This window comes from Tiliqua scincoides, chromosome 9 (genome assembly GCF_035046505.1).
Source record: "Tiliqua scincoides isolate rTilSci1 chromosome 9, rTilSci1.hap2, whole genome shotgun sequence".
In the NCBI taxonomy this organism is placed as follows: Eukaryota; Metazoa; Chordata; class Lepidosauria; order Squamata; family Scincidae; genus Tiliqua; species Tiliqua scincoides.
In genome coordinates, this window is record NC_089829.1 from 20218533 (window position 1) to 20239821 (window position 21289).

The window sequence follows — 21289 nt, forward strand, 5'->3', positions numbered from 1 at the left end:
TCGTTTTATCCTCCAATGCCTCCCCCCACCCAAGTTTGCCTAATGTTCAGGTGCCAGACCTAAGTTTGCAATAGAAAGGCAGGTCCGGAACTCCTGCTAGGGGGAGGTAAGCAGCAGGCAAGGAGAGTGATCCTCAGTATTCTTCTCCCCTGCTAGGAACTGCCCTCTCCCCATCCCACCCTGCCTTGGAGGCTGCCAGGCTTTGAAGGCACATGCTGGAAGTGAAATTGGCAGTGCCTCCCATAGCTACAGAAGACATTAAATGTCCTACTGCCCTTCCCTATGTAGACTGCAAGGTGCGAGCTACTTACTTGCCTGCTCCCCCGCCAAAAGACGTTCCAGCGGAGTTCATTCCAGCCAGGACAAAGTACCCCTGCACAGCAGGCGATTCTCCCATGATGCATCGCATGTCTGGAGTAAAGGATTCTGGGCAATTCACCAGTTGCATGATCTCCAGTGCCTCCAGTCCTGGCATCCTCCGAAGAAGGGCACTCAGAAGTGGCTCTATTTCCCCACCCCAGACAAGACAGAGCTTTTAAGAGGAGGGTTTTTTTATCCATGTGCGGGGAAGGGCAACATGCAGAGTCCAGGACTCTAAAAACCTTATTGCCCACTGTCATGAATAAGTGCATTTTAGGCCTAGGTTGGCAGTAGAGCCAAAGTAAGACAGTGTAACGGAGAAGTTGCTAGCAGTTCCTAGCTGCAAGAATGTGAGTAAATAAACAAAAGGATTGTTGTCTCTCCTTTGCTGGCCCAGAAAGGACAGATAGCAAGAATTACAACCCATTGGAATGTTTAGCACCTTAGCAGACAGAGAGGGACCTTATCAAGCGTGATGGAGTGCAGCTGTGGTTCTCCAGTTGGGAGGGGTAAGAACTAGGAGGAGTTAGCAACCAGGCTAACTTCGAGAAGGTTCTGTTCCTCAAGCATTCTCATTGGACAGTCTAAATAAGTATGAAGTCACCTCAGTACTATTAGCATAAGAGGTATAATAATGAGCACCCAGGGGGTGTGTGTGGGTTCCTTTTTGAACAGAGTTTTTGGGTGCAACATCCTGCATGTGTGTGAGCTCCATTGCCCATCATGGGCACCTGGCCTCATAGGTAGCCCTAGAGCTAAGAGATCTACAAAAGTAACTCACCCAGGTGAGAGATAGGGATTAATAGAGATAGCCAGCTAGCTTTGTTATTTTATTGTTGATATGTTTTCTAGATGTTTATGCCTCTAGCATTTGCTGCCTTATTGCAGAGTGTTTAACCTAATGTACTTAATAAACTAAAATATCTTTAGCCAAGTCGTTTCATTGTCTGTTGAGGACAAAGGTTCAGAATCCTGCCTAGCCGTTCAGCAAGCTACCAAGTGCTCATTGAGGTCTAGTAACTTGAGGACTGAAGCTTTAATTGGAGAAAGCGCTCAGTGCCTGCAAGGGATAGAATTAAGCCTAGAGGGTCTCAGTGTCCCTGGACTGAAGCACTGGCACATACAGGGTGGTGGCAGTACTACTGAGCATAGGGGCCTTGAGGGCTTTAGGGTTAAAAAACCAAGAACCCTGAGCACCCCAAAAACCCCCTATGTTTACGACACCCACCCACCCCCAACAAAGGGCCAGGTCAACAACAAGCCCATTCTGTGGACTGAACAGCTTTTTTGGAGCAGTGCACGATGTCTGTTCTGAGCATCATCCATTCTGCATGGCAAAATGACATCAGAGCAACATGCAGTGCTGAGGAATTATCCCAATATGGGTGGTGCATGCCAGGGAAAAGGGGTGAGTCTTTATAAACAAACTGACGTCCTTGCAGTGAAAGAACCAGCACAGAGGTCACCTATCCCCCCACCCCCAGAGCAATACTGGCAGCCACTCCACTCCCTTGCATGCATGGGCCCCTGAACCAACACGCTGGTGTTTCTTGTAAGAAGAGAACTTGGGACATCCCTCTTTGTGGCCCAGTGCCTCCCACCGCTTCCTTTCCAGCCTACCAAAGTGGTCCCAGTCCTCCTGCAAGTTCTGAATCTCCAGCTGATTCCGGCCTTCTGTGAAGATAGGCTTGGGATTCTTCTCAAAACCTCCAGAGAGGATACCCCCCTGCCAGTCACGAATGTAGATCCTCCCATCAGGGTCCACGATAGCTAATAGGGGAAAGGAGAGAAGCGGTCCCTTGAACTCGTGCACTTGTCTCCCTGCAGGCTCAAAGGAAGGGAAAGAGGCTCAGCAAAGGGAGCCCACCCAGGAAGAAGCAGATGGTCTGTATCTTGCACCTTGTCTCCTGCACACATGGGGGTAAAGGCACAGAAAGGGGGCCTGTTGGAAAGGGACTGTCAACATAGATGCTTCAATTCAAGACATTTAGCATCCCAGCAACCTTGATATTTCCACCATCTCTGCTGCTCCCACAATCACCCAGAATCCACTGTAGACAAAGAATACTCTCCTGCAACCCACGGCCATGCATAAGCTGGGAAGGCCTCTTGAATTTAATGGGACTTGCAAGTAAGCAAGCTGAGGACTGCAACAGGAAAAACAGGTTCTGTGGAGGAAGGAAGAGCTGGTGGGGGAAGGAGTGCTCAAGAACAACTCCCCCTCCTCCCACAATCATCTGATTCCCCCTCCCCCAAGCTAGCCCAGCACTGTTTACTCTGAATGGCAAAGGCCTTGCCAGCTCTCAGGCAGAGGCTCCTTTCCCAGTCCTGCAACAACAGGCTGTTAATTGGAGACATAGGGGTAGAACCCAAGGACCTTCTGTATGCAAAACAAGCAGTCTATCACTAGGCTACAGCCCCTCCTCATCAATGGCTCTGAGTACTTGAGGACAGCTGGAGCAAATCCACCCAGATTCAAGGAGTAAGAGCAAAAGGAGAGAGGAAGGATTCTCACTTGGCATGCTATTCTCCAGCGGGGTCTTCAAGGGGCGTGTCAGGAGATAGAAGTGCTCACAGGCATGAAGTGGGATGCTCACCGGCTCCTCGTTGGAAAGGCCCAGCTCATACGCCCACTGAAACCAAGGCAGGCAACTTACCACCGAAGCAGAGTGAAGCCAGCACCCCAGTATGGCCTCCTACTACAGCTCAAGATGCCTGGACTCCTTTTAGGCTGCCTTAACAAATTGTGTGAGTGGTCCCTCATATTGCTTGAAATAATCTGACAATGCATCAGACCTACTGCTAGGGGGGAGAATGGCAAGGGGGGGGAGAGACAGCTGCAGGCAGGAAAGTGTCAACTACCTGCTATGATAATTCAAGACCTTGTCAAAATAAAATTATCTGAAGTAATGAGATTGGTTCAATCTGCATAATTTATCTTTGTCACTGGGTCATGTGTTTGGCTTTGACTCTCAAGCACTGAGATTCAAGGATACAGCACAGACTGCAGTACCTAACTGGAAGTGGGGGAGAAAGACACTCCCTACCAAGGCATCCACACATTTAACTGGAGGACACTAGTGACACAGATGGCTTAATTTGCACTGTCCCCAAGACAGTACAGTTGGTAGCATCCACAGTTCTGGATTATGACAGCAGTTTAAGAGCCGAAGTAACATTTCCCACCTTTCAAAGTCAGCATTATCTTTAGGAACTCTCTTTGGCAACAGAACAGATCCACAACTTTGTGAGCATCAGAGACAGCCTTTCTGATCAACAAAGCATTCCCCAGAACCATTTGAAGGAGAAACCAACATTATTCACTGCATCACTGAGCAAACGCACCCTTGGCAACAGGAGACACACAATACAATCAGCACCTGACCTGCCCAGCACAGTTAACGAAATACTGGCATTCGATCAGCCCTCTGTCGGTCTCCACTCCAGCCACGCAGCCCTTTTGGCCCACAACATGGATGACACTTGTTTGCTCATGGACCTGGACACCTGGACAGAGAAGGTGGAAAAGGGAATCAGCAGTTACAGACCGCTAAGCCCTTGAAGTAACCCTCTTCAAATAAAGGCTGCTATACAACCAATTGCATTTGCTGTCTCTCTTCTCCCACCCCCCAGCCAAAGTGAAATCATTACAAGGCACACAAACCAATAGAGAGCACCAAGGATGCCAATGGACAATCTGCAAGCCCTGCCAACCACAGTCAAAACCGGAGCAGGAGAAAGGTAGATTGCAGACCAATTTGAATGCCCACTTGGCAGACAAAGCAAGATATAAATTTGTAAATAAATAAAATAAATTTCCAGCAGGACATGATGAGACTCTTGCAAGAACAGTCATCCAATTCAGCAAGGCACTTCTTATGTTCTTAAGCAAGAGTAAAGACTTCTGAGACACAGCCCAGCAATGAAGGGATCAGAGGCATTTGGGAATAAGATCCCAGGTCATGCTCTGATTGGCAGGCAGGCAGGTCCCATGTTCAATCCTCAGAATCTCCAGGTAGGGTTGTGAAAATCTCATTTGAAGCCTCAGAAAGCTGCTGTCAATCCATGTAGGCAGTGCTGAACAGATGGACCAGGAATCCAGCTTTGTGTAAGGCAACTTCACGGTCTCTTTTGGGAGGGGGTCACTGCTCACTGGTAAAGCACAAACCTTATACACAGATGAAAGGTTCAATCTTTGGTATCTCCTAGCTCAGGGGTCTCCAAACCCCGGCCCGGGGGCCAGATGAGGCCCAAGGCAAGCCTCTATCAGGCCCGTGGCCAACCTCTTGTCCTCTGAAAGCCTTTGGCCCACTCAACTGAACATGACCAGAACTGTGCTCTGATTGTGTCTGTTGGGTGTTCTAAGGACCACAGAGGTAGAATGAATGAGCCCATTCATCCATTTATTCACTTATCTTAGTTCCATCTCAAATTTATTTATTTAAATTTTATATTTACTTTTCAGGCCCTCAACACCACACCAGATATCTGAAGCAGCCCTCTGGCCAAAATGTTTGGAGGCACTGTCCTAGCTGAAAAGTCATAGGCAGCAGGGCTGGGAAAGACCCTGAACAGCCAGATAGGACAGACATTACTGAGGACAGATAAGCTAGTGGCCAGCAGAAGGATTACCTAAAGCAGTTCAATTATGCCTTCCACGTTTAAGAGACGTGTACAGTCTTGCTTTTTGAATTTAACACATGTAGCCATGGAAAATTAGGCTAAAAAGGAAGCAGGCCATGCAAAACCACAATGTCAGCTCATCTGCATCTTGCAGACAGAAAGTTGAACTTGTATCTGAAAGAATTCTGCCATATGAACTCTGAAGTTTGGTTTGAAGCAAATCATCATCTCTGGCAAACCCAGAGACTTAGAAATCCTGCTGAATTCAGTGGGACTTTCTTCTAAGAAGTGTACAGAGAACTGCAGCCTGAAGGCAGATTGACATGTTAAAAGCTGCCCAAAACAGCAGCCCTGCATCAAACTATCCTTTCTGTAGTTCAGTTTCAGCCTATCCCACTCCCTTTCCTTCACCAGGGCACCCATTCAGGAAAACACTCCCATTGTACCCATTCAGGTACAATGGCAATGATTCCAGCAGGAGGACTTGATGCAGGGCTGACATTTTGGGTAGCAGCCTCTTGTTCGTTGTAATGTAAAGTTCTGCCCTCAGTCTTGACTCCCACATCTGTAAAATGGGAATAGAGATGTACTTCACAGTGTGACGAGGGAAAATACAACTAAGGTTGTAAAGCACTTTGCAAATTAAAAACCCAAGCAGGACAGAACAGCCTTAGCTTCCCCCCTCTGTTTAGCATTACATTGCCAACTTGCATTTTCCCAAGCTGCTCAGCTGACAAAATAAGTGTCAGAGCACTGCAGCAGGGCCCTACCATTCTGAGATGCAGCACTGGCCAAAGCGAGGCTCACATCAGCAGATGACACAACAGCATCCTCTGGAACATACATGGCCCCCACCAGGTCGTGAATGTTGATCAGCGGGTGAAGCTGCGCCACTTTCTTTGGTGGGATGAGCTCACATGGGATCCCCATGACCCTGTCACAGAACACACACATCAGGACAGTCACTGGCTGCTTTGGAAAGGTTGGTCCACGTTTTGTACTCCCACCCCCCAACACACACACACACACACGTACTTGAGCCGTGAGGCTATGCGCTTCAGGGAGATCAAGCGGTCCTGGGTCTGAGCTAGCGAGATGGAACCAGTCCTCAGGTAACCTAAAGCAAAAACCGACATCCTGTTAGGATTCAGCAGGGTTGTCCCCATCTCCCACCAAAAACTGCATCTCCACTGGCTTGGAGTTTGCATTTCTGAACACAGAGAGAGAGCCACCTGGGTTAAGTGCCATTACATCACAGCCAAAACACAGGATGCCTTGTCCAAGGGCCCTCCAAATCATAGAGCCAACACTGTGGCCTTTACAAGAGGTGCAACTAATCAAGGCATTCAAATGCACTGAGACTGAGAGACTGGGCATTATTACTTAGAATACAGCAAAAGTACTCAAAAGCAAAAGTAAGGAGAAGTGGGTTCTGTGCCCCAAAGGGACTCCCAATCTTTGAAAAAAAGGAGACACCAGCAGCAGCCCCTGGAAAAAGAGGCTAGGCTAATAAGGGCAGTTGCTCTTCCCTGGTATGTATAAAAGAGCCACTACTTACAAATTGCCTCTTGGCACAGCAAACAAGGGGACACTCAAGATCACCATACCAGAAACCCCTGCAGGCACTGAATCCTTCCTCTCCTTACCTGTTTTGATCCCCGTCTCCTGCTCGAGTTGCTGATAGAGCTTGTTGGAGTAGTCGGCCATCTTCAGCTCGATGGACAAGTGCCGCACGGTGCTCACGATACCTGCGCAGAACCTGGTGGAGCCGGCTGCCAGCCTACAAGAGAAGCAAGCTCAAAGAAAGTCTTGTAGCCACCCCAACAGAATCGACACAAAGAGAATGGGCCATGGTTCAGCAGCAGAGCATCTGCTCTGCGCATCTCTGGTCCCAGGTTCAGGTCCCAGCACCTCCTGTTTAAAATAGCTTCCCAGGAAGGCTGGCTGGGAAAGACTCTGGGGAGCTGGCAGTCAAAAGGTTATAAAGCACTGGGCTCTATAGACTGATGGCAGACAAGGCAGTGCTATAGCCTCAAATGATTAGTGGGCTGATGAAGATAAACTACAATGTTTGGAGCTGTTCGTTGTAGAAAAAGATGCCCAAAACATATAAAATTATGCATGGGGAGGATAGAGGGGATAGAAGGAAGTTCTTTCCCTCTCACACAACACCAGAACCAAGGGACATCCATTAAAATTGGCTGATAGGAAAGACAGAACAGACAAAAGAAAATCTCTCTTTACACAGCATCAATTTAATCTGTGGAACTTCTTGCTACAGGATGCGGTAATGGCACTTGGCCTAAATGCCTTGAAAAGGGGATTGGACAGATCTATGGAGGAAAAATGCATCAGAGATTATAAGTGATGGTGACTGTGTGCAACCTCTAGGCAACTCTAGGTGTTAGAAGTAAACGCTACCCCTCTCTCATGGAATCATGTCAGAGCAAGCACTGCCCCCCCCTTATACAGCACTGCATCTGCTGCTGCCACACCCCAAGTTTGAAGAGAGGGAACAAATTGGAAAAGAAGCATGAGAGTGGAGAGGGCTGGGTGAAAGCAGTGGGACATTCTAACAATAAATACTTAGTATCTGTAAGACATTTCCAGGGTGCGCAAAGCACTTCACATGGATTATCTCGATGCTGTCCTTACAGCAATGCTGCAAGAAATATTATCCCCATTATGAAGAGGGATCGATCAAGAGGGTGCAAGGAGGGAGGGAAGATCAAAAGGGAGCAGCCACATAGAGAGAATACCTGGCAGAGGTAATATCTGAACCGAGGAGGGCCCACTTTGTAGCTCAGGGCCCAATCCTATCCAACTTTCCAGCAATGGTGCAGCTGCAATGCAGCCTTAAGGTAAGTTTCCATAGCTTGAGGAGGCTTCTGTGACTGCTCCACCAGCACAGGATGCAACACCACGCCCCACTGGCACGGCTACACTGGCACTGGAAAATTGGTTACATAGCTGGCCCACCACTCCTCCAGATTTTCTCTTTTGGGCCATTCACCTCTTCCTTTTCAAATTCAGGGAACAGGAAGAGGAGTTGCAGATCCAAGGGAGGGCAGGCTCCCCCTACCTCTGGTATCTACAACCAACATCTTGTTCTGGGCATCCTCACAAGGGGTCAGGCAGCACAAAGAGATCAAAGACATGGTGTGAGCCCAGCCAGATGATAAGGGCCTCTCAGAATCAAGAGTTTTGGCAAGTACCAAAACTCAACCATGGCTGGCTCCAAGGGAAGCTACAGAATAGACTGGGCCAGCCAGAGTCACACTCCAATGTTCTTCCAGCAGACGTACGAGGTTGACAGAGGGCTTATGTAGCTGCTGAAGCGTTTAAAGGCAGTTAGTTCTGCCCCTTCTCCTGGGGAGCTTGTCGCAGCATACAGGGCCCATGCCAGATTTCTCAAACATCAATTTCTATGGAGGAGGAATAACTGTGATGCCCTTGTGAGTTCCTTCAAAGAGTCATCCAACGCAGAGGAGGGGGGCACAACCACATTCTCTGGCATGGAGAGAGTGCCAAGTCCAATTCCTGCGCAGGAGTTTCCAGAGAAGGGATATCCTGACTCTGCACCCAGGGGATACCCAACTCTGCCTCCACTTCAGACTCTTCTATCTCCTCCTGTCTGCAGATATTCTGTTCCTGGGCTCACGTCACCAGTGGAAAGTGCATCTGTCAGCCACCAAGCAGTCCTGCCACTGGGAATATTTTTAGCCCTGTGTTGATGAGAGGAACGTCCTCCCCTCCTTTCCAGGCACTGCGAGGCAAATCAGAGAGACACAAGTGCAAAAAGGTTGCTCTGCCCTTGAGCACAATTGAATGAGCAAGAGCAAGATGAAGGGCAAGCAGTTGCCTTGGAATTCCACTGGCAGAAAACACCGACATGCAGACGCAGGATGACACCCCTAGCAGTGCAATCCTATGCCTGTCTACTCAGATGCAAGTCCCACTGAGTTCAATGCAGAGCATAGGTAAGCACACATAGTACTGCAGCCAGAGTACTGGAAATGGAAAGTGACTAATTGGCTCCGACAGAGTGCCTTTCATTCTTGACAGCCCTAGGGGTTAACTCGGAAAATTCAAGGGATTTCTGTCCTCCAGTGTCAAAGATGGATACAAGAAACAGGAAATGCTTTTGCTTACAAGTCACCTCTTTCCTATAGAATTAAATGAATATTGAGAGTTTAAAGTTACAGAAACAGAAAGAGTTACAGTTGTTAAATGTCATTCCTTAAAGGATTTAAAAGAAGTGTTCTGTAGCCAACTATAGTTACAGAATCGCTGTATCTTAAGAATCACTGTATTTTAAGATATAGAATCCCCAAATTGTAATTGTGCATTAGCAGACAGCATTCTTATTTTATCGTGCCACTCAGCTTTTCCCTTAATAAACTATTGAGCATTTAGGGTGATTTTGATTTGGGGTGAACTTGGAAAGGCTTTGAAATGAGTTAGGATTAATGTAATAATTGTACTCTTTATCTGGATTTTTGTATAAGGACCGTTTCCAATATCAAATTAGGTACCAATAACAAGGGAAGAGTGCAGTTGTCTTTAGTGTTTATATTATGTTTTATAACATTGTACACTTTGAGCTATAGAAAAGTGGCATAAAAATCTTTTAAATTAATAGCACTCCTTTCCAGTGAAGTTGCCATCCAACTGGAATACTCTCAGGGCCTTCAAAAGCAGGATAAAGTCCTTATGCAGGTCCTTATCCTCTCTTCCAGATGCTGGAGCTGAGGAACTGGAAGCCAGCCCTCCCCCCACATACCCTGGACTTGAAATTATCTTTGTGAGTTGGAGAAGCCAAGATGCCTAGGGTTACCTTGCTATGGAACTCACTGCCACAAGATGTGCTGGTGGCAGCTAGTTTGGAGAGCTTTAAAAGGGAGCTAGACAGAGAGGAGAAGTCTATCAGTGGCTACAAGTCAAGATGGTTGCATGCAATCTCCAAGTTCAGAGGCCTCCAAATAGTAGCTGCTGGAAAGCCACTGTGGGAGCAGGCTACTGATTTTAAGCCCTGCTTGTAAGCTTCCCATTGAGACATTGGGTTGATGAAGGAGGAAAACATGAAGCTGGACTAGATGGATCAAGAACTGAACCCAGCAGGGCAGCCCTTACATTCTTTTCCAAACAGTAGATTGGTTCTCAGCTTGGGTCCTACAGTAAGCCAGCCAGCACCTGGACATTTTACCTACCCTCAAAGACCTTCTACAAACCAGTGATTTTTTGACCAGTCCACAGCATGAACAAAGCATCGAAGTACCCCAAACCCCACTGTGCTTTAGGAAAGGAAATGTGCCATTTTTACCTGCCCTGTTCCAGTAAGACAATGTCCTTCCACCCCAGTTTGGAGAGGTGATAGGCCACGGATGTGCCCATGATGCCACCTCCACAGATGACCACCTGGGCATGCGCTGGCAGAGGTATTCGGTGAGGTTCTGCTCCGCCTGTATTGTTGCGCCGGGAGCCAGATATGCTCCTCCATCCTGGGCCGGCTCTTTGCCGAACGTCTGACAATAGGCGAAGGAACATCTTGACGCTAGTTTTTCAGTTCTCTCCACAGCCCCACAGATCACTCACTACAGCCGCTACTTCTGTAATACACAAGCAGTCTCTTCATCATGCAATATCAATCTCTGAACATTTACTGAGGTCCTTCAAATACATCTGCCAACATTATCACATGCCTTATAAAGTACATATATACAGAGCTAGTTTACATTGACCAATATTTCCCTATCCTACTTCTGTTGCCCTGACAGATATCAGCTGTATCAGAAAGCAGTGTTTCTGGGTCTTGGTGCAAAAGACAAGATCTATGGCATTACAACAGCAAAAGAGACACTCTCCCAAACTGAACACCATTGAGAAATACGTAGATTAGACACACAGAACAGCACTGATGAATACAGAGCTGGTGATTCTGGGCAGGGCACAGTAATGATGTCCCTTCTAACAAAATGATGAACAAGGAGTTCCAGTTGCTTTTAAATTCTGAACTATCTGATGTTAAATATCAAATATGGGTTTAGACCAAAGTGTGCAAACAAGAAGTGCCATTGTCCACCTGCCTGCCCGCAGTGTTATCACAGTCCTTGAAGATATCAGATTCTGTCATAGCATAGTACTAGAACTGTTGACTATTGGTTCTTGAGTGTGGCTTTTTTTACATCACTGGTTAAGATTCAGAAGTTTTTGTTCATGCTCTTTTATTATTTTTCAAAGGCTTTTAGCTGATTTGGAGGCATATGGCAAAAAGTAGCATAAAAAATTAAATAGTGCTTTTTTATAACAAAACCATTGTTATTGGATGCTTAACAGTGAACAAGTAGAACAATGAATGTTTTAAAACTTTTTTTTCACCACCAAGTGGATGGGGGGGGGAGAGAAAGGGCATATTTTCTTGAATCTCAGCTCTGCAATATTTGGAAGCTGAACATTAAAAAAATTGAACAAACTGTTCTGTAAGGTTTGAATAACAAAAATGTCACCTTTTTTCTTTTCTTTCAAAAGGGGAAGAACCAGCTGGAGATGAATTGTAGCGCCAGGACTAGGGAAATGAGGAATGTGCATGTGGGAACATGACAGGTCACTGCAGACCATTTAAAGGAGCAAAAACACACCACTAGTGACAACCTGTGTCCTTTTACTCAAACTTATACTCTTTTCATCATATGGGATATACTACACCATGTATCAAACCATGGCATAACCAAGACCAAGTCCTCATCAGCTTCTTTCCGCCTCATACTCTGTTTTAGCACAATTTTACCTGAGAGTATACTACCCAGAGAAGTTGAGATCAAGATGCAAACCTACCGCTTTATTCAACATGGGCACAACTGCATCTGGAGTACTATCCAGGCGTCAGAGTACATGGTGGATCCTGACCAGCTAGGAAGGATTCAGAGCACAAAAATGGAGACATTAAAAAGTCCAGAAAATAAAATAAACCTTCCAAGACAAAGCAATAAAGATAACTCCTCCCTCGCTGTCTATCCACAAAAGATTTTTAGTTAACACCAAGAAAATTAACAAATAATCTAAAAGCCAGTTGAAAAGCAGGCAAATAAATTAAACAAATATATAATGACTTGAATTACAAAGAAAACTGAAATTAACCAAAACAACTGAGAGCAACAGAAGAAACAAATCAAATTGGGGGGGGGGGTGATGCTCCAACACAGCTGAAATGCTTGCAAATGAACAAAAAGGTGTTGACAAAATGGCAGAGAAACTAACAATGAGGTGGAAGGGAGCCAAAGGGGCAAAAGGGAGATTGTTCTGTAGCTGGGGCATGAGGAACACACTGCCCCCCAAAAGGTGTACTGTGAGAGGGAAAAGAACATTCCCTCATCCACTCAATCTATCACCATATCCTGTAGCAAGGAGTTCCACAGACTCCATTCAAGTGGCTGTCCCCTGGTTCTAGTATTAGTAGAAACCAGTAGTGTGAGAGGGAAAAGAACATCCTCCTGGCTCAGGTGCTGTGTGAGAGGGAAAAGAACACCCTCCTATCCACTCTATCTGTCACCATATCCTGTGGCAAGGAGTTCCACAGACTCCATTCAAGTGGCTGTCCCCTGGCTCAGGTGCTGTGTGAGAGGGAAAAGAACACCCTCCTATCCACTCTATCTGTCACCATATCCTGTGGCAAGGAGTTCCACAGACTCCATTCAAGTGGCTGTCCCCTGGCTCAGGTGCTGTGTGAGAGAGAAAAGAACACCCTCCTATCCACTCTGTCACCATATCCTGTGGCAAGGAGTTCCACAGACTCCATCTGAGTGGCTGTCCCCTGGCTCAGGTGCTGTGTGAGAGGGAAAAAAACACCCTCCTATCCACTCTGTCACCATATCCTGTGGCAAGGAGTTCCACTGTCTCCATCTGAGTGGCTGCCCCTCCCCCGCTCCTGCATGTCTCAGCCATTCCCCCGAGGCACCTTCTTCCAGACTGGAAGCCCCCAGGCAGGCAACGCCCCCCACAGCTCCTGGCTGCAGCCCCAGCTTTGCAAGCAGGAGATTCCAGGCCGGCTCCTGGCCACAGCCCCATAGAGGCCTGGGGAAGGCCCTGTCCTGGAGGGGAGGAGCAGCAGCTGCTGCTGCCACCCTGCGCTGCCCACACTGAGCCGGACAGAGCGAGGACAGACTCAGCAGGCAGCCAGGCCCCGCCCCCAGCAGCGGCTTATTTGCATGCTTGACCCCGCCCCCTCGGTCCCTGAACGCCAGCGAGTCCTGGCTCACCTGTACGGACTCTGCACCGCGCACGACCTTCTTCCCCTTCCTCGATTTCCCGCCCGCGCTTTACGGCAGCGGCGCTGCTGTGGCGCCGTACGTCAAAGTGTTCCCGCAGCCATTCAGCGGCCGCGGAAAGGGGGGAGGCGGGGAAAGGCAGAGCCTGCGCACGCGCACTTCCTGACAACGCGCTGAACGGGAGGGGGAGTGCGCAGGCGCATTGGCCCTTCTGCTGGGCGCGGCTTGGTGACAGGTTGTCTTTAGGGAGAGTCTGCCAGGCAGGGTCGGGGCACGTGAGCTGCTGGCTCAGTAGCAGGCAGGCAGGTAGCAGCCTTGGTGCTCCTGGTGTCAGGGCCTGCAAGAGGATGTTTAGCAGGGGGCAGCAAGTTCTCTTGGATCCCTTCCCAAAGGGGGGAGGGTGATGGCTTGGACCTGGCTACTGTTTTTTTTCCAGTGCTTGGCCAGCTGCTGGTTCCAGCCCCCCCATCCCATCCCGCCCACCCTGTGTCATTCTGATTACAGATCTTGATCCGTTCTGAGTTCCCCACAAGGTCCCTAATTCTTTGCAGGAAACAAACCCAAACATAGGACTTCCTCTGCCTCAAAACTACAAATTTAGCTCCTAAGCCAGCTAGATTCCACAGAGCCCACTGTAGAACAGAAGCAAAGAAGGGCCCTTTTCATTCACAGCAGAATAAAGACACAAGCAAAAAACCTGCAGACTTTTTTTATTAAATTCTCCCATTTCATCTGTACAGAAAAAAATGCATATTATGTTCAGAATCTCAGTTAACAATTCAAAATTACACAGCATGAACATGTAAAAACAAAGAACGGCCAAGATTTTATACATAGAAAGGAAAACAATTTACAAAAAAAACCCTTGTTAATGTTACATTTTTAAAGTATTAAGGTCAGCTGATGTTCGCTGTGTAATCTACTGTTCACTGTATCTCCACGTGGCCAGTTCCATAAGGAGCAGAAGGGGCTTTCAACACAAGCCCTGGATACTATCCTGAGTTACATGCATGTTTATTCCCCCAAACTCAAACATGTGTAGGTCAACTTTTCTTCTCTTACCAACAATTGTGAGATCCAAAGCATTACTGAGATCAGTGTTCAGGTTCCCTCTTCATACAGTCAGAGGTAATGTCAGTTGGATCTTTTTATTCCATACACATTTATCAGGCATCTCCATAGAGAGTTTTGGAAGTAGCAAGCACTCCAGGATCAACACACTCTATCCACAGAAGCAGGTAGTTGGTGCTAGTTCAAATGGACTAACTGAATGAGCAACCCTGAGCAGAAAGAACTACCAGCCCTTCCACACTAGATAATGCCTCTTCCTGGATATTATTCTCCCCCACTAGTGCTCTAGAAGCATACTTAGTATGCATGAAGGAAAAGGATGTAAACCAGGCACACAGTGAAAAAAAGTTTTCCACCTTACAGATTATGGAGCATATTTTAGACAAGTAATGAAGAGTGCTTTTAAGAGTCAAAAGAGAAGGGAAGGAAGGAAATGCTCCTCACATTACATGATTACATGTCACCCACACAGCCTCTGCTCAGGTACCCTCAACAGTGTACAAGGGCCACTCACAAGTGTTCCATCTCTCATTCTTGCACAGGCTGGTGCCCAACTCACCTACCTCCAGCTCCAAAGGATCCCATCCAGGGGATCACCCTTAAGATAAAATACAAAATTCCCTTTTCCTGATGGAGAAAGCAACAGCACAGGATACAGAAGCTTGAGCTGCTTGTGTAACAAGACAGTAAAGGCCGAAGTGCTGCAGGTGCATACTAGAAGTTCAAACTAATGTTTATGGGGAAAAGCAGGCAGAAACACTCATCCCTCCTAATTCACAAGTACCTTCAAAGCATGTAAAATGAGGCAAGGCAGAGTGGCAGTGCAGCCCCTTCTGTCTTCTCTCAAGCAGCAGTGCTTCTCTACATTGTGCACTCCTGACCAGGAAAAGGAATACCTACAATACTATGCAAGGCACTTTTGCCCAAGGGTCCCTTTCATAAGGAGGAATGCTCTGAAGGGCCAGCACTCTCTCCTGAACAGACAGTGCTCAGGCAATAAGCATGGTGTCCAAAACTGCACATCAACTGCTCCACTGGGACAGACCACATGAGACTTGCTGCGAGTGAACTTAAGAAGTTGCTGCTCATTTCCTTAAGCAGCTGTTCCCTCAAACCAATGGAGTGTCACGTAACAGTCTCAAGTTGTATCGATGTGCACATCTAAACTCACTGCAATACAAGCATCACCTGGAAGCTCCCACCCATCTCCTGCCGGTCTCCCACTTTAGTAGCATTATCACAAAGTCTGTAAGTGTGATCTCATACAAGTAGCTACCAGTGCTGCTTCTGACTGGCACATTCTCATCAGAGCTGTTTTGTTAATGGGGCACTCTCCCCAGCATCAGGGGAAAGTAACTGTGATTAACCAATGAGAAACAGAAAGAACAGTTCCTTGTACTCCATATTCTCGGATATGCACTGGCCAGAATGATGATTACCTCCATTTGAAGTGTCTGGCAGAGTCAAAAACAATGGCCAACACCTGCTTCCCAACATCAATACTCTATGATAGTGCTTCATCTAGTATGAGCTGCTTCCAAACATCAGTATTCTAAGTGAGCCATGACCAAGGTTGCTCTTTGCCTCCCTGACACATGGTTTAAAGTTCCAAGCACCCTGCAATTCATCATTTGTACTCAGCTTTTCCCCTCTGGGCTCCCAAAGTTACTCTGGGAGCAACTGTATGACCTTCTCTTCCCAATCCTGGACAGTAGGAGACACAATCATAAAGGTGTCAGAATCAGATTCCCAAAAGTCAATTCCAGGACTTGGGAGAAAGAACTCTGCCTCACAGTAGAATACACACATTCAAGTGCCTTTTAGGGGCACATTGGACATGCATTAATTGGGGGACCATGGCACATACCCCTCCCCTTCAGTCTCACCTTCCAGCAGATTAGAGACATCAGAAGGGAGGAGATTCATATCATCCACCATTTAAAAAGAACCCAGTGGCTTGTGTTCCAAGAAAGCCTAGAAGACAGGTCTCCTGCAGCTGCTTCCCTATCACTCCCCTCCCTGACTTGGGAAGCCCAAAACAGACAGTGGTAATCGGAAAACCTGTGCAAGGTTTTCCAGCTTGCCATGTGCCCAGGGAATAGACTAGATCTGGTATTGCTCATGCTCCCAATAGAATGAACATATATCTGTTTCCTAAAGCTAACACTTTGTGTCCTTCAAGAGCAGCAGAAAGTATTCACAGTATTGTTACATGTGACAATCTGTCCACATCACCATGACAGTCAAGACAACTGTACAGCCACTGGGCAGGGCCACTCACTTTTGTGGCATTAATGCAGAACACTGGGAAGTTGCCACTTGCCTAGCTGTGCAAAAGCAGAGAGGGAGGAGGATATGCGGCACTCTAGCTTTGCCTGGGGTAGAGAGTCCAGGCAGGCGATATCACACTCCAGAATACACATCCAACAGGTCAATATGTATCCTAGTGTACACTCCAGCAAGTTTGTGCAAATGCTGCCATACTACATCTCTGCATTCCTCCCAAGGAAAATACTAGAGAAATGGCACCCACAGTCACAGAAAGAAGATGGTAAAAATCCAAGGGAAGCATTGCTTCAGACAAAAGGCCACCTTCTCTCAAAAGGTACATTCCTGGTACAACAAGTACATTAAGCACATTCCATTCCCCTGCCTCAGACCTGTGCACTTTCCTCACCTCTCCACTGCCCCTTTTTCTTAGTGTTGAATGTCTCCCTGCCCACTACTCAAAGGAGGCAGGCGGTCCCCTGAGCTGGATTCCAGGGAACACAAAAGCTGCACTCCAGCAGATCAGTGCAGAATTCCACCACCATCCTGAGTGTGCCAACCATTTCAATTGTGGCCAATATCCCAGGAACATCAGAATCCTATTTTTTCCAAGGATACTTACTTCCTACCCATCCACGTACTTCCACTAGGGCTTGTCCAATGGCTTCCCCTCAGAATGCAGTACGGTTTCACAAAGGGAGCTTATAAGACCACTGGAGTGTCTTAACTTAGTCAATGGTTTATTCATCCCAATAGCAAGGAAAAGATGAAAGGCATTGCCTTCTGGCAAATATGGGGGGGCATAAAAAGGAAAATAATTACAACAGAAAACAACAAAAGCAGAAAATCAGTAGAGATAGACTTCTGGAGGCAAATTTTGCTGATTATGTGCTGAAGATGTTCTAGGGTGAACCAGATGTCCAAAACAAGGCCAGTTGTCACTCACATCCAGTGAGTGACCTCCCTTCCCCTCAGTCCTCCTGCCCAGCCATGGAGCACAAATGCTTCCCCATCCAATGCCCAACACTATACCTGGAACAGATCTTTAAAAATTTGCTTTAAAAACCTCTTCAGCTGCAGGTCTCAGTCTGGTTTGGAGAGTGGAGGCAGTTCCAACAGTACATGAGAGAGAGAAAGAGAGAGAAAAAGAAACTTGTCTACAGGCAGGCAAACAGTCGCTAACGATGGGGTAACGAAGCTGCTGGTTGGGCTGCCAAGGTTGCACGTGCCAACTCGTTCCGAAGGTGAAGATGCCATGGACGAGATAGGAAACTCAGCTGACACGTGCTGCTGTTCTAAGTTGCTTGTAGTCTCCAAAGAGGAGTGAGGTGGGTGGGTAGACTATACAGAGGAGGGCTGTACAAACCGGGCACTGGGCAGGCCTGCCTTCCTTCCTCCCTTTTGCTATCAAGGCAGGCTCTACCTGTCCTTCAGCTCTCGTGTCACTCGCTTTGTGATGCGCCCACACATCAGGCCAATCAGGAACAGGACACAAATGCCCATGCTGATCACTGACAGGATGTAGTTCTTAGAAGGAGAGGTCAGCACTTGCATGGCAAGATCAGAGAAGCCTTCAGCTGGGGCAACCTGGCAGGAAGAGGAGTCAATTGTAAAACAAATTCCACAGACATTATCTCCAACACCCGTTTATTCAGTAACTACATTTATCAGCTGAATAAGCTTCCAAAGCAACTTTGAATAAGAAAATATACATGTGCCGTTCTTGGCACTCTACACGGGGAAATAATGCCTTGCTCACCTTGGCAGCATAGCTCCACATTTCAATCCGGTCGTTAAGGCGTTTCTTACACTCTGGCTGTAACCGCACGCGCTTGTCCTCCAAGGCCTCCATCAAGCAGGACATTTCTGTAGGAAAAGGAGACTGCATTACAAAGATGTCATTCCCTTGTGGGGCCATGGGAAAGTGCTCCAGATCCACAGGGTACAAACATGAAATATTTAGGAAGGGACTCTGCTTAGTTTTTGAGGTTTGCCTCTCATGACAGCCCTTTTCGAAACACAGCATTTGAAGGCCAGACCATCTTCATCCTCAAGCAGCACACATCCCAGTCCAACACAACAGCCACCAGCTCAGGGGAGGCTGCCAGGTTCCAGGTCATTCTACAGAGATTCTCTGCCATTACTACTAAATGTGCATTTGGCTCAATTTAAAGTGATGCCACTAAACAATACACCAAAGACACTGCTCCCAATTTTCCTCAGCAATCAACAGGACATGAACACCAGCCCTGCCTTTTAGCTGCTCCTGTAATAGGGTAAGTTCAGGGCCAGACTCCTGTGCAAGAGTTTTCTAGAGATGTACAATGCTGCAAATTCTACTTCCAATTCCATAAATATGGGTCTGCACAGAGCCTGTGATAAAGAAAGCTTTTTAATTTGGGACATGCCACAAAAAAGGCTTGCAAACATGTGAGTCATTCTTGGAAAGGGATAATGGACCAGGATGGGAAATCTTTAGTTAGTCCAGTTCCCACTGCACATTTCATATCCTTAGCATGTGCCTATCCCTGCATTATCCTAGCCCAATCATTTAATCTTGGGCCTCTCTCCTCAAATGACCAAGCATCCAGAACTCTACCAGAAATTGGGACAAAAAGCAAGCCAGGACAATTCCATCAGAAGCCTGCTCCCGCTGATACACATGACCTGAGAAGCAGAATCGGCACATTTCTCTCTTGAACAATTCCAGACCACAGAAGAAAAGTTTCCCACCAGAGTTGGTGCAAAACCAAAAGATGCCATCAACTTAGCACCACCAAGGAAGCAAAGTGCATCACCCTGGAAGTGTGCAAAAGAAGGAAGCTGCCAGAAGCAGGATGCCTGGCAGCCTGTTCTGTTCAGGCTTTTAAGATGCCAACATCAGTAGCAAGAACTGCAGACTGCCGAGAGGCAAATACAGCAGCACGGCTAGCACAGATGTGTCCTGAGCTTTGCAGCTGCTGAGAGACTTACGCCGTCCTCGTCCCGGCGGGATGGCAGCACAGTGATGCTTGATGTCCAATGCACAGGCCGTGTGAAGGACGGGGTCTACAAAGATGTCTGCCTTGCTCTCCTTCAGCATATTGAGCACCTCCTGGAGGACAGAAGACCAGAACATGCTCTGAAAAGCACAATTTGAGTATCTGACATCTAGTCACCCAGACCAAAGATGTATGCATTGCCACAACATGGTGATACTGTACTCAAAATGCAAAACAGGAAACTGGGTCAAAATGGTATCTGTTGAGGGAGGGACTGTAGTTCGAGCACCTGTTCTGTATGCAGGAGGCCCCTGGCAGCTCCAGAAAGTTCTCAACTAGTCCATTTTATCAAAATCTTGGAGAGTCACTGCCAGGAAGCACAGGCAATACTAAACAAGATGGATTGTGATCTGACTCAGCAGAAGGGAGCTACTGGCCATGTGTCTTCAGCCAGCCCCATCAGAAAGCACAGCAGCTCTCATTTCAGGGCTCACCAATTGCACCTAGGTAGGCTCTCAAGAGGTCTGCAGACCCTGCAGCACTGATGCAGTGGGTGAAGCAATCCATCCACGAGGAAGCTTGTGTACAGTCAGTGTCCTGTCACTAACGTCAGCCCCAGTGAGGCACATTAACAGAAGCCTGGCCTCAAGATTATGAAGATGTTACGACAGACATGAAGTCCAGCTCTGACAGGAAGTGATGCACCAGACTGTCAGTCCCCCAGCAAACACACGAGGCATTGCAGAAGAAGGAAGCACACACCTGTGTAAGAGGACCATGGAATGAAAACAGAACACAACACCCACCAGGAATCCCAGGAAGAGCAAGCCTGGAGTCCACTGGCAACACAAAATGGATCAATGCCCACTGACTGCACTCAGCACAAGATGACTTCTGGAAAATAAAGCCTGTGCCCAGAATGGCCTCCCTGCTTTTCACAAGTACTACAGCTGTACCTAGTTTCTTTACCTTTTTGCACATGTCTGCTTTAATTTTCAGCAGGTTCACCTTCAGACACTCTTCCACTTGCCCTGTCTGCTCCTGGGCTGCTGCTTCTTCTGCACACAAGCTGGAAATCTTTGGACACAGAAAGCACATTAGGAGATGGGTCCTGCATGGCACACAGGCTAGCAATATGTCACAAATGGAAATGCTTCATTTAAGGGACAGATAGAACAAAACTTTACTCTGCTTTCCATGGGGATAGGAGTAGCAGTACAGCCCTGCCAGGAATATTTAATCCTACATTAAGGAGCAACTGTTCATGAAGCCAATGACAAGGCCCACTCACACTACCCAAGGGGCCTCTACTATAGATGCTTCCGGAGATCAAAACTGGGAGCTGCATAAGGAATGATGCTGGGACTGAGGTCTTCCGACTAACACAAGTTGGGGTGGCAATGGGAAGGGATCCCCTGCAGCCTTGGACCACATCGTTACAGGTCCCAAAGGGACAGACAAAGCCTGGAGCAGTCTATGAAAAGCAGCAGAGGGAACACAACTGGAAAGCTAAAACCAGCTTTCTTGCTTCAGTATTAGTTGGAGAAGCACTGCTGTAGAACAATCTGATGTGGCGAATCAGCAATTTTTTCCCCAATTTGCCAGTGAATGGTACCATATCTGTGCCATATTATTGTTTCTTTCCCATAAATTCAATGTGGACAAAGAGCCAATAGCTCACAAACTGGCACTACTCTGTAGATCACCACTTTAGCTCTAGAG

General features: G+C 47.3%; 2 protein-coding genes across 2 annotated transcripts in view; both read right to left on the bottom strand.

Annotated features, from left to right (window-relative positions):
* Positions 1–13299, bottom strand: part of PDPR (pyruvate dehydrogenase phosphatase regulatory subunit) — a 39639-nt gene extending 26340 nt beyond the window's left edge. The window contains exons 1-10 of the mRNA XM_066636965.1: positions 13239–13299; positions 11818–11892; positions 10307–10592; positions 6630–6763; positions 6019–6100; positions 5754–5917; positions 3746–3867; positions 2876–2993; positions 1981–2130; positions 312–504 (exon numbers count right to left, since the gene is read on the bottom strand). Coding sequence (XP_066493062.1) covers positions 312–504; positions 1981–2130; positions 2876–2993; positions 3746–3867; positions 5754–5917; positions 6019–6100; positions 6630–6763; positions 10307–10530 — 1187 coding nt within the window. The 5' untranslated portion in view covers positions 10531–10592; positions 11818–11892; positions 13239–13299. The remainder of the gene's footprint in view (positions 1–311; positions 505–1980; positions 2131–2875; positions 2994–3745; positions 3868–5753; positions 5918–6018; positions 6101–6629; positions 6764–10306; positions 10593–11817; positions 11893–13238) is intronic.
* A 641-nt stretch (positions 13300–13940) lies between these two features.
* The window catches only part of GLG1 (golgi glycoprotein 1), a 71777-nt gene continuing 64428 nt past the window's right edge, over positions 13941–21289 (bottom strand). The window contains exons 23-26 of the mRNA XM_066636933.1: positions 20537–20644; positions 19560–19680; positions 18346–18452; positions 13941–18173 (exon numbers count right to left, since the gene is read on the bottom strand). Of these exons, the coding sequence (XP_066493030.1) occupies positions 18006–18173; positions 18346–18452; positions 19560–19680; positions 20537–20644 (504 nt within the window). The 3' untranslated portion in view covers positions 13941–18005. The remainder of the gene's footprint in view (positions 18174–18345; positions 18453–19559; positions 19681–20536; positions 20645–21289) is intronic.